This window comes from Schistocerca nitens, chromosome 3, assembly GCF_023898315.1.
Source record: "Schistocerca nitens isolate TAMUIC-IGC-003100 chromosome 3, iqSchNite1.1, whole genome shotgun sequence".
NCBI lineage: Eukaryota > Metazoa > Arthropoda > Insecta > Orthoptera > Acrididae > Schistocerca > Schistocerca nitens.
The window spans coordinates 699,293,544-699,306,953 of NC_064616.1; the positions used below are offsets into that span (position 1 = coordinate 699,293,544).

The 13,410-nt window shown below is 38.4% G+C and overlaps 1 protein-coding gene across 1 annotated transcript in view; it reads left to right on the plus strand.

The window, feature by feature from the left end:
• The window catches only part of LOC126248672 (transcription initiation factor TFIID subunit 3), a 324,519-nt gene that overhangs the window by 223,369 nt on the left and 87,740 nt on the right, over nt 1–13,410 (plus strand). Inside the window, exon 7 of the mRNA XM_049949903.1 lies at nt 1,794–1,903. Coding sequence (XP_049805860.1) covers nt 1,794–1,903 — 110 coding nt within the window. The remainder of the gene's footprint in view (nt 1–1,793; nt 1,904–13,410) is intronic.

The following is a 13,410-nucleotide window of genomic DNA, read 5'->3' on the forward strand; positions in this document are numbered from 1 at the left end:
ATCCATTTCCAGAAGCTGTGTTCTATAATAATTTTATTTTATATTTCCATGCTTTGAGTGAAACAAACTCATTGCTTATGTCATAGAAGTCAATTTTAAATTGTGTTTCATTCTATAGACAGTTTAGAGTACTTTCAGTAGTACTCGACCTTCAGTAATTTGTTTATCATGTTTAATTGTTCTGAAACTGTGTTCAGAAGATGCTCAGTCACTGGCATTTCCATAAATATATCAAAATTATTCCGCTGTTCAGATAAGCAGGTCTTAACCCATCCATTATAAAAAGAAAGGTTTATTTGTATCATCACCCACCTACCGAACTTTAAGACCCCACAATATCACAACGAAGTAGTAACAAGAACTCCATTGTTGAGCATAAGCAAGTTATCTGAACCAACCACACTGTTACCACATAATCATGTTGGTGGTAGATGTGTGTTAGGTAGTAATCATTTCTCTCTGAGGCTTCTTAAATTAAATGACTCTCCGACGACACGGCACGTTCACAGTTGCAGGCTGAGGGAAAGCCTTCTTCATGTAGGCAAAAGATAGGAACACAAAGGCTAGTTCTCCTGGTTAATTCTGAAACCACCTTCCCACCCCCTATCCCCCAGCACTCTGCCCAGTCAACTTTTGCACCCCTTGTTGTGACCCCATCTTGCCACCCCCTCAGTAAGGCCTTGCACATCCTACCATACGTGTCTCTCTCTGCTTGATTACACAGTATGTTTCACATGATCATTTTTCGTAAATTGTAATGAATTTCAAAATTCATATGCTACGTACATGATGCACTCTGACAGAGTAACAAATGACTGTAGAAATGACTCTCCGACAACACGGCATGTTCACAGTTGCAGGATGAGGGAAAGCCTTCTTCATGTAGGCAAAAGATAGGAACACAAAGGCTAGTTCTCCTGGTTAATTCTGAAATCACCTTCCCACCCCATATCCCCCCGGTCAATTTTTGCACCCCTTGGTGTGACCCCATCTTGCCACCCCCTCAGTAAGGCCTTGCACATCCTACCATATGTGTCTCTCTGTGCTTGATTGCACAGTATGTTTCGCATGATCATTGTTCATAAATTGTAATGAATTTCAAAATTCATATGCTACGTACATGATGCATTCAACCTGAATGCACTCCGTCAGCGTAATAAATGAAAATAATGTCAAACGACTGAATAAAGTAATTAGTATCTGAAAAGTGAAACATTACATAACTTCTACAGTTATGAGCAAAATACTGTCTAGTTATCTACTCAGTAAGTCTTCATATAAAACATTTATCAAAACATATTAAAATGTCAGAACATTACCATTAATGAGAAATTACAAAATTGTTGTTTTTAGGTAATTTTTCATATTTCCACAAACATTAAGTATGCAATTAAACTAGTAACATCATTTAAACACTGTTATTCTGAAAGGCTTTATAAAGTTTCACCTTGATATGAATTCCCATGTGGGTGTGTAATTTGAACAATCTGCTCATTGAATGCACGCAACTCGATCTGCAACCAGCAAGTGAGCACAGAGATGACATATGACATCTTCTGTAGACCATTGAGCCACTTAACAACAGCAAGAAGATTCTTTACAACTTCCTGATCATCAATACATATCACTACACCACAATATTGCTATATACTTATTAAGAAATAGAGCTTGGGTGGTGGTATTTCAACATAAATTTTACACAGTGGATCAATATCTCACTAGATTACTATTTTTTTATTTCTTCTTATTTGTAGAATTGTGTATTTTTGCACTTACTAAATTTTTATTTGCAGAGAGAGGAAAAATCAGAAAAACCAGAGAGTGCTGTGCCAAAAATTACATTTAAACTTGGGTCAGGATCGTCATGTCCTCCGTCACCTGATGAAAGTCAACACAGGAAGATGTAAGTAAGCAAGTCTTTAGTGATTTAATCATTTTCAACATTATTATTTGCAGGCGGCTCCAAAAACTGTATGTAAAATATGTTGTCCCTTTTTATTGTCCCTTTTAGTTGGACCTTGTAGGTAAAATGCCATTTTCCCCATCACTTTTTCTCATACATTAAACTGCTATGAAGGATAATAGTGTAATTACCAAAAATTTGTTAGTTTCGGATTGTAATGTGGTCACATTGAAATATTTTGTGGGAGGATGAGACTGATTATCTCTTTTTATCCGTCCCATCTGTGGGAGGATGAGACTGATTATCTCTTTTTATCCGTCCCATCTTCCTCCACCCCACTCCCCCTCCATCTTCCAACCACCTAGCCCCACCCTCAATGCGTAGTGTGCTTAAAAGATCCTTGACGGATGAAACAGAGACTTAAAAAAAGGCAGCCTGGGTGAACTGATAACAGGAAGCTCAAGGTCGACAGAAATGGAAGAACGTGCAGGGATCTTGTGTTGTTGTCCAACTCAAGGATCTGGCTTTACTCGTAACTGCCAGTACTACCTGTCAATGTGAATTTATCTCCCTAACTGTCTGAAATCTATCCTTATATGCTGTCTCCCTCTACAATCAATTAAAGGGCTTTTGTGTATCTGAGCAGTCATGACAGGCTTGTCTCAAACAGTCCTGCACTCTTTATCAATGTTTTTTCTTGATATGCTACTTTCGGTAAATTATTGTCAACTGAAATTGAGATTCCCTTACATTTTTTAATTCATCAGTAATATATGTTGTCCACTTTTTCTCTATGCTCTACACTTGGATTTCAGGGTGTCAATAATTCATCTGTGCAGACATAAGTTACATCGCTATTGGTCCACGTTTCGTTAATCAGTATTTTTCGTCAATTAATTTTGTCATTTTTGCATGACATTTCCTTCTCTCACGGTGTGCTTCAGTAGATGCCTCAAAGATGTTTTTTATGGTTCACTTTTTGAGATGTAGATGTTTTAATCACTCATGCACTTGTTTTTTTCGGCAATCCGTTTGAACGCAAACTTGTTAGTTTTCTAAACTGCAGAAAAGGTGTCTTTTGTGGGGTGCTGCATTATCAGAATCCAATCCACTGTATATGTCTGTACTTTAATGTGAAGATTGTATTTTTGTGTTTGAGTGTGTTAGATTTTAGTATAATACATTAGCTTTCTCTGATCCTGTATATACAACGATTCAACACTTACAGCTGGTTTTAGTTTGTGGTCGTGTGGTTTTTCCATATTATTACTAGTCACCATTGAAGGTTAGGTGTTTTTACTCTTATTTATTTACTTATTCATTTGTCATTTAATACAATGAAAATAAGTAGCATAAAGAATGTATAAGTATGCTTTTGTGAGGAGAGGACAGGTGATTAGCCTTGGCCTATATGAAGGAAGCATCCTGGCATTTGCCTGAAATGATTTAGGGAAACCATAGAAAAAAAAACTCCATCCTCCCAAGTATGATGTCAATGTCTTGACAACTGCACTGCCCTATTCTGTATTGTACAATGTTCTTTGATTCACACACAGTTTGTTCCAGATAAATTATAATATGAAACATAGTTTTACTCTTCATCGCTGCACACACACGAACCATAGTTTTGCCCTTCATCGCTGAACCATGAACATACTACTAAATCCCTTGCACTAACTTCAGTGTGCTCAGAAAACTGACTCCAGGCCTGTAAATGTGCAACTGTACCCCATGTACATCTGTACGTCTTCATGTCGTCCCCCCCCCCCCTTTTGAAAAACTGAGTCAGCATATCCTCATGATGAGTGAGGTGGGGAACTCAAGAGAATGAAATGACATTACTATCATTTATTGTTGTTCTTGGCACATTATTTTCTTGTAACAGCATTAAATTGTAATCTTGTATTGTAAAATGTGACAGGGTGTTGTAGTTATCCCCTTTCATTATAAACCACTATTCTTAGCCCAATAAGTAATCCTTAATTGTGTAGTATGCATTACTAATAAACTGTGTTTTAGTTGAATTTTTAAATAGATGTGTTTATCATTCTTTTTCAACTTATTGGGCAATTTATTAAACAATTTTACTCATTGGTAAAAAATATTGTTTTGAGGTTTTTTATGTTTTTTTTCTTTGGTAAATGTAAGTCTAAAATAGCTCTTGTTTCATGGTTATGTATTGAACTATTAGCAAAATACTTAGTAATGTTCTCCTTCATATACACAACATACTCTCAGATGTACTCACTTGGTTCAGTAAGGAGACCCAGATTTTTAAACAGTTCTTCTCAATGAGCCCAACTGCTACTTCTGTATTACTTTTACGGCGCTTTCCTGCGGTTTAAAAATTGTGTCCATATCTGTGCCTTTTATCCCCAGAAAAGAATCCTATAGCTAAGACTTCAGTGTATGTAGGAATAGTATGTCACCACAAGACATTGGCTGTTACAAACTAGTGATAGAATCCTAAGAGCGTAACATGTTGAAGTAGTTCTTTTTTCCGGTATCTTTGTGTGTTCAATCAGTGTTAATCAGCAGTCAGTATTCATCCTTAAAAACTATGTCATTTACATGAATTTATCACCTATGCTTAATTCTGCAGAGCTGTTTTCCCTCTTTATACTGAAGTGAATACTGTTTGTTTTATTTTATGTCCAATTGTAAACATCCTTGAGGGTTTCTTGTGCCTTCTCAATTAGGAATTCTGGTGTTTTATCAACAATTATGATATTGCTGTCATCAGCACAGAGAGATTTTTCTCCATGTCATACACAGCTTGGAAAATCGTTGATATGCATATTAAGAACAGAACTGGGTCCGATACGCTACCCTGATGCACACCTATGTTTGTGTGTTTCTTGTGTGAACTCTGTTACGCAAAAAAAAAAAAAAAAAAAAAAAACACCTTCATGAGATGTGTGAATTATCTCTGCTATTTGCACCCTGATCTTCAGGTAAGGCTGCAACCACTCATTTGTTATTCCTCTTACATGTAGTGCTTCTAGCTTGTTCAGTAGTATTTTATGGAAAACTGTGCCAAAAGCTTTGGACAAGACGAAGAATATGCCTGTAACACAGTCAAGAGCTTTACGTTCCACTTTTTTGTGAACTCTGTTGTGGCTGATATTGTACTTCTCCCACTTTGGTAGAAAAACTGTGCGTCATGAAAATGTTTTTATTTATTCATGTAACTCATTAGCCCCTCTTTAATGACTGATTCAGTTATTTTTTAAAATACAGACAGTATTGAAACTGTCTCAGGGTTTTCAATACTCCCTGCATTACCTTTCTGTGGTAAGAGCATAACTTGTACATATTTTAGGTACTCTGGAAAAGTACCTGAACTGAAGGACTTGTTTATTATTTTTGTTAATAAGTCTTGTGTGCTATCTGTGCACACCTCCAGAACAGGTACTGGAACCTCGTCCATGCCTGTTAACTTCTTATTTTTTAATTCTGTATTGTCTTTCTGACTTGAAGTTCTGTTGTGGAAGCAACATTCTGCTTGCAGTGTAATTCATTGTGGGTGCTACATGTGCTTTAGGCTGCAACTTCTTTGCAATACCAGAAAAATAGTCATTTACAAAATTTGCCAATTCCTGTCAATCCTCTATTGTTCTACCCAATCTTGTATGTTATTGTATTTGTGTCTGCCTGTTCCATTTTCATGTTTTGTGATGTCCCATACTACTTTGCTTTTATTTTCTGCATTATATATTATTTTGCTACTGGATAATTTTTTTGCAACAGGCAGTACCCTCCTGCATATTTTTTTTTTTTTTTTTATAACTGTGATAGTACCGAGGAACAGCATCTACATTGTTTTCCATACACACTTCATCAGCTTCATTTAACAGAGAATTTTCTGTTACACTTATGTTTTGAATATTGCCCACTCTCTTTCATAGAATGAATGTTCCGACTTATCATTATGATCACTGCTGTGGCTGCAACACATTAGTCACTGTGAATGAATTTATTTATTTCAGAGAAACACTGCATTTTCACACCCTTTGAAACAGTTACATTATATGCAGAAATAAGTGCTGTTGATGGTGAGAACTAACTAAAAAAACTGAAAATTAAAGTTTGCAAGTCAGTAGTGCAAGTCATCTTATGTTGCTCATGAATAGTCAGCAGAATTAACCTCTTCCTTTTCTTCTATGTAAGTGAAATGCAATTCAGAAACTTAATTTCATCCATAATTCACATTTGTGGACATGACACAGAAGTTACAGCAATCAAATATTTGTGTTTTATTATGTTACACAATGCTTTTAGGCCCCTGTGCATTCATCATCTGGTGTACTTCATTTCTTACATAAGCTCTCTATCTCTCAAGTAATAGAGACTGTGGAAATTTATTTTCTAGAGAAGTAGTGAGGAACATTCCTTGACTTTATATTGGAATGTACTGTTGACAACTGCACTTCATTTCAACCCATGACTTCACTCAAAGCTCTTTGTTTACATCGCCATTTGAAAGAACACGAAATCTTTTGTAAAAATCTAATTACACCTGACAAAGAACTCATGTAGGCCAAAGTACAATGTGTAACATAAAAAAACAAATATTTGTAACTGAAGGCATTGATTATTATATGTCCTGTTTATTTATTGATTTAACAAAAAGTCTGATAGGTTAGCTAGTCATTAACTTCAGGAGATGCAACTTCAAGTTGAATGAATGGAAGCCATAAATAAATAAAAACAGCATCTTCCAACCTTAGGTTCCTTCTTCGCAGGGAGAAAAGAAGAACAAAATTGAGAGTGGTCATAAGAAAAGGGAGGTGAGCAAGTAACCCAGAATGCAAGTTAAGAGGGATCCACGAGGTAAATGTAACAGCAGAGACAAATATGAAGAAAATTGCATTAGACTCTTCATTATTGGGTGGGGTGGGGATGGGGGGTGGGGGGGAGAGGGGGAACCTCATAATGGCAGATAAGTAAGTATTGTTACCAGCCTGATCACAGTGAAGGGATAGAAGAACAAAAAAAGACTGATATAGAACAAGAAAAAGGAACTAAAAGATAAAAAGTAATAAAGTAGAATAAAATGAAAATGCAGTATAACAGGTTAAGAAATTGTAATTGGAGAATAAGGAGAAAAGAAGGAAGAAAAAATACAAGAGGGGGGAGGGAGACCTGTGTAAGACTGAGTTAAGGAGGGTGTTGGGATATTGCAGTGCATCACAGGGGAGTGAAATGTAATAATTTGTTTGAAACTGACAAAGGTTTCGATGTGAGCCTCATCACATGAAGGTCAGTATATAGACATGTAGCTTAGGATTTTGATGTGGAATAAGTAGATTTAAGGTGGGAATGTCTGTTGCATATAACGGATAAAAAGTTGGTGTAGGCCAGTTCCATCATGTTCCCGTAGCTGTCACCATCATTTACTTTTAAATTTGTCTGTAAGAAGGAAGAAGTTATGGGTAATAATGACATCAGTTTCAGTTTCCTGATAGTGTGACAAAGAACAATGGCTTTGGAAGACTTTAAGGTACTGATGAAGTTTTTTTATCGCCTCAGAAAATAGAGTTACATAATTAATTCTTCATTTTTTGCAGGTACATGTCTTCAGTTGTGGTACACATTGAAATCTCTGCACCACAGTACCTTAGCACACTGCTAGAGGCTAACAAATAGTAAAAGCAATAAGATATAATAATAATTTGTTTACATTAATACTTAGTACATTGTTTTAGCATAACAAACAAGAATTATGATTAACATGATATAAAATCGAAGTTTGCACTCATTATCAATATTTTACATAACACTACAGATTGTGAACAGAAATCTTCAGACTATGGCTATGTGAGCATGTAATCAAGAGGAATGCTGTTTCTTTCGATTGTTTCCAACTACATTCAGGACAGTTAGTCATCCTACTATGTTTTTCTTAGTAGAGGTTCTTTCCCTATCTGCCTTGCTTTACTCGATGTTCTGTGGTTTGATTATGCTACCTGTGAACTCAGTTTTACTGTTGACAAAAGATATGGCCAGTCTTCTGTGAATGGGTGCCTTTACCTGGCTAGAATTTTGCTCAGCCTGTCAGCCCACAAGCCCATTCATGTGAGCTAGTCCTCAGATGGAGCAACTAAAAAGCATTCTGTGAAATTTTCTAGAATTCCTGGTCGTTTGTTGACTTTTTAGCTACTTTATTTTTCAAAAATTACCTACAAAACTTTGGAAATTGATATGTACATCTCTATATACAACCCCTGGCCCTTATGCGAGCAGATATTCAGCTTGGAATTGATAGACAGAGTTTTTGGATGTCCTCCTGAGGGATATCCTGCCAAATTCAGTCTAATTGATGTGTAAGAATGTCAAAATCTCAAGCTTGTTGGATGACACTGCCAATAATACTCCAAATATTATCAGTTGGGAAGAGATCCATTAACCTTGCTGGCCAAGGTAGGATTTGGGAAGCATGAAGACAAGCAGCGGAAATTCTTGCCTTGTGCAATGGGCATTATCTTACTGAAATGTAGGCCCAAGGTGGCTTACCATGAAGGACAATAAAACAGGGTGTAGAATGCCACTGTGCTGTATCCCATTTGCTGTCGGGGTCATCTCCAGACATGTCTTTGACCTGGAATCTCATTGATTGGAATAGGATTGTCTTCAGTAATGAATCCTGCTTCAAGTTGAGCCCCAATGACCAGTGAAGACAAATCTGGAAATGCTCTGGACAGCTGTGAGGTACCAACCTGACTGTCACCCTCTATATGGCCTGACAACCAGGAATGACTATCTGAGGTGCCATTTCTTTTCATAGCAAGACCCGTTTGGTTGTCATCCGCTGCACCCTTACAGCACAGCAGTATGTCAACAATATTCTATTTCAAGCCACCCTGGGATTATATTTTAGCAAGATAATACCTGCCTGCACACGGCAAGAGTTTCTACTGCTTGCCTTTGTGCTTGACAAACCCCACATTGGCCAGCAAGGTCACTGGATCTCTCCTCAATTGAGAACTTTTGGAGCATTATGGGCAGGACCTTCTGACTAACTTGGGACCTTGACTATCTAAAGTGCCAATTTGGCAGAATTTGGATTGATATCCCTCAGGACAACATGCAACAACTTCATGAGGACCAACACATTATTGACTTGCTCAATTTGTGAAGCTACATTATTGACTTGCTCAATTTGTGAAGCTCTTTCTCTTGAATAAGTCACGAAATTTTTTGTAATCATTTGTTTGTCTGTACATGTACAGTATATCTACCAATTTCTACCCCATTCAACTAATTGCTTTATGGTGCAAGTGTATATATAAATTAAGATCGCTTCCTTATGTCTATCTCTATGTGGAGGCTAATTTCAGGAATTGCTATAAGGATTTTGATCTCTTTTTCGTTAGTAGACACACTGATTCATGTGGAAGGTTTGTGTATGTAATTTATAAATATATTATAGAAACCGTTCGAAATACAATGAATTAAACTTAAGTTATAGAAACAATGCCATTGCCACCTAACCAACAGTCACCATAACTTGAGACTGCAGCAGTGCCTTGAGACAGCAAAAAGTGTTACCATATGCGCATGTGGTGTGATGGTCAAGTTGTAGAGCATTTGGATGGAAACAAAAAGGTTGTAGGACCCAGGCGGGGTAATTTTTTTCACTCTGCTGTTTAATCTAGCATTCATCACTAAGTGATGTGGAGGGTCATAGAAACAAAATATGGCTCATATTTCACAGTACACTGCAGCTCCCCTTTCCCCAGTTGTTGCCTAACATCGAAGCAATTCAGACGTGGGCGGCTAGATTTGTTATCAGTAGGTTCAAAGTGTTACATAGATGCCTCACTAGCTCAAGTGGGAATCACTGGAAGGAAGGCAATACTCTTTTCGAGAAATACTATTGAGGAAATTTAGAGAACCGGCATTTGAAGCTGACTGCCGAACGATTCTTCTACCGACAATGTATATTGCATGTAAGAACCACAAAGATAAGATACGAGAAATTAGGGCTCGTACGGAAGCATACAGACAGTTGTTTTTTCCTCAGAATATTTGTAAGTGGAACAGGAGGGGAAATGACAAGTAGTGCTACAGTTGCGCTGATTGAATCCAAATGTATGATAATGCAGTGCTTGAACAGAAATGAAAGTCATTGAAGTGGGAGCTCCAGATGGCTAAGTGTTTATAAAAACAAGCATTTTTGGCATGGATTGGTCGTTTATGATAGCATAGTTTAGTGGCAGTGGTTGGTGCAGTGGAAAGAGTGCAGAATAATAATATAACGACCATGGAGTTGAGTCCCTAAGCAGAAACTTGTTTTTGAATTTCTATATTTTCATTTTAGTATTACTTACACTTCAAATAAACCAAAATAATGCTCGATATATTGATGAAGATGAAATTTAGCTATTGCTGATAGGTTAAGAAAGATGTGTACCTCAAAATTTTCTGTCTGAACCAGTGTATTCTCAAACAGCTAGTCATACTACCATAATAAAGAGTCTGTGTCTTAAAAGGGGGCTGCTTGCAACTGTAAATCAATTTTGTCAACTATCTGGAAACCATAAAGAGAAAAGACATCTAACCCATAAATATTTTGAGCCAGCAGCAAATTAATGACTTACAATATACGTTTTTGTTCCACTTTCTTACGACATGCAGAGACACAGAATTGCACCCTAAAAGCAATATACTGCTTGCTATAAGATACAGCCTAGAGCCTGTATCTTCGTCCCGTGCCTACCTTAAGCTCAATTGGTCACCCATACATTGCCATCTTAAGCAAAATGAGCTGGGGCGATGCTTGTGGGACACCTGAGACAGTCTCAGAGTTGAGAGAAAACACCGGAGCCTCCAACAACCGGTCTGCAGCTCGCAGACTGTCACAAAATGTCACCAAATGTGTGACATACCCCACAAATGACCTCAGGGCAGGACAGCTGACTAGCCTGTTAAGTGGAATGGGAGTGATGCTGTGTGAACGTTGACTTGAAAACGCTGATCCCAACACAGATAAAGATGGGCAGCACTGTGATGTCACTGCACTCAAATTGTCAATGGTGTCAATGGACCGTGTCTTCAACAGAAGGCAAGGCTGCGTGGCTCACCCCACAGGGCCCCGGGTGCTGTTTACCTCACATGTCTAATTTTGCTACCTGCAAATAGTTGGACAGTATGTCCTTTCCGCTTCATTAAGTTCATGCAGTTCCACAATCGTAGCAACTTTAGCTAAGAAAGGACTAGACAATGCCAGTGCCCTAGTGTAGACCTTGGGGTTGGATGTTAACCAGAGCATACAACTGTCCAGAGCACTTGTGCTGCTAATTAAACAGTAATCATGCCGCCACCATGTTGATTTGTTGACCAAAATACTGTATGAGCAACTGACGTAGATCCTCAGCCTTAAGTTTCACATGCTTGGGTTCAAATTCTGCACGTTTTCATACAATCCTGCACTGCTGGACAGTAACGAGGCAGCTTTATCAACTGCATTGACAATACTCCTTACCTGGCCGTGCATAACAACTGACACTGGTAGTTCTCCCATCTTCCTGTAGACTTGCCGAAGCCAGTGAATCATGAATGGCATTGGGACAGCAAAGGGGAAGGCTTCTGTGTAGGCACCTAGTTCAACACCAGTTCGGTATGTATAAAGAGCAATTCCGCACTCTATATGAGCAGTTCCTATGTCTAACCCTGCTGCAGATGTTGGTGCTGCTCCTGGAGATGCAATTGCTTGTGCCAGCATTGCAAAAATACTGGCTACATTATGGCCATGATTTAAAACTATGACAATGAAAAGCATCACACACACACACACACACACACACACACACACACCAGGTGATCAGAAAGTCAGTATAAATTTGAAAACTTAATAAACCACGGAATAATGTAGATGGAGAGGTAAAAATTGACACACATGCTTGGAATGACATGGGGTTTTATTAGAACAAAAAAAAAAAAAAAAAAAAAAAAAAAAAAAAAAAAAAAAGTAGTAGTTCACAAAATGTCCGACAGATGGCGCTGGACAGCAAAACGTCAGTGACTGCGCATGACAATCGTGTATAAAAGGAGCTGTAATGAGAGAGAGAATCAGATGCGCCAGCAGTCGCAGCATGTTGACGTTACCTGAAAAGGCGTTTTTAGTGAATCTTTATTATCAGAATGCGGAATGTGCTAGTTCAGCGTTACGATCCTATCACCGTAGGAAGGGGATTCGAACGGGTAAAGGTCCGTTGACAAATGCAGCTGTGGCGACCGAGCACAAGGCGTAGTGCTGCTGAGACAGTTCAGGAAGAAATGGAGACTGTAGCGGGTTCATGTATGCACGGGGAACTCAGCGCTTGTGCAGTCACACATCGCACCGGCATTCCATACACTACTGTTTGGTTGGCACTGAGGCATACCCTCCGATGCTATCCGTACAAAATCCATCGGCATCATGAACTGTTACCTGACGATTTAGTGAAGTGGAGGGCATTTGCGGTGTGGACGTTTCAAAAGATGGCGGAAGATGACGATTGGTTGAGTAACGTGTTGTGGACCGACGAAGCTCATTTCATGCTCTGAGGGTCTGTCAACACCCACAACTGCAGAATTTGGGCTACCGAAAATCCTAGAACTATCGTGGAAACTCCATATTTGAACTTTTGTATTTTTTTGGTTCTAATAAAACCCCATGTCATTCCAAGCATGTGTGTCAATTTGTGCCTCTCTATCTACATTATTCCGTGATTTATTCAGTTTTCAACTTTATACTGACTTTTTGATCACCTGGTACATAAGAAAGTGCTATGTCACTACTTTAGACCAGTACAGGCATGACAACATTGCGAAACCATCACTGTTGTCACAAAATGTTGTTATATTAATCAATGGTGACTTGATTACAAGGCCAGGGAGCTGAACCTGGGAAGATGGAATGAAACTCAACATGTCAGTCAATCTACGTTGGAACAGAGTGTCCAGTATGTATTGTATCTACCCACTGCAGTTGGCAACTCTGACAAAATGCACACTGAATGCCGTGAATGTGCACATTTCTCAGATGGGTGTCATGGTGCATTGCTTTGTGGAGACGTGAATTGTAGTGGTGGAAGCCTTTATTCAAATCGGTTATGTTGAGACTCGGTGGCCTTGTGACAGAACCGTAATGATCGCCATATGGCTTAACTTGAAATGCACCGTATTGTCAGGTGACTGAGGCAGTGGAGGTCCACTGTTAGTTTTATGAACCAGCGATCACCAAGCGGGGAAGAAGTGATTGAATGTGTAAGAAGATGGGGAAAAAAGTGTGCATATCTCTGGAACACAGTTCCAGACATCCAGCATTACAACTGTTATTATGTTTACTTGGTCACTTACTGGATGATTTTAAGTTTCTCTGTACAATCTGCACATAGTTCAAGAATTAGAGAGACATTGACAGGCAGAACAGACTCTTCTCTTGTTTCTCCAACAAGTGCTGATATCCGGCAAAGCAGATTTTTATGACTGTGTATCTTAATAAATGAAACTTGATCCCA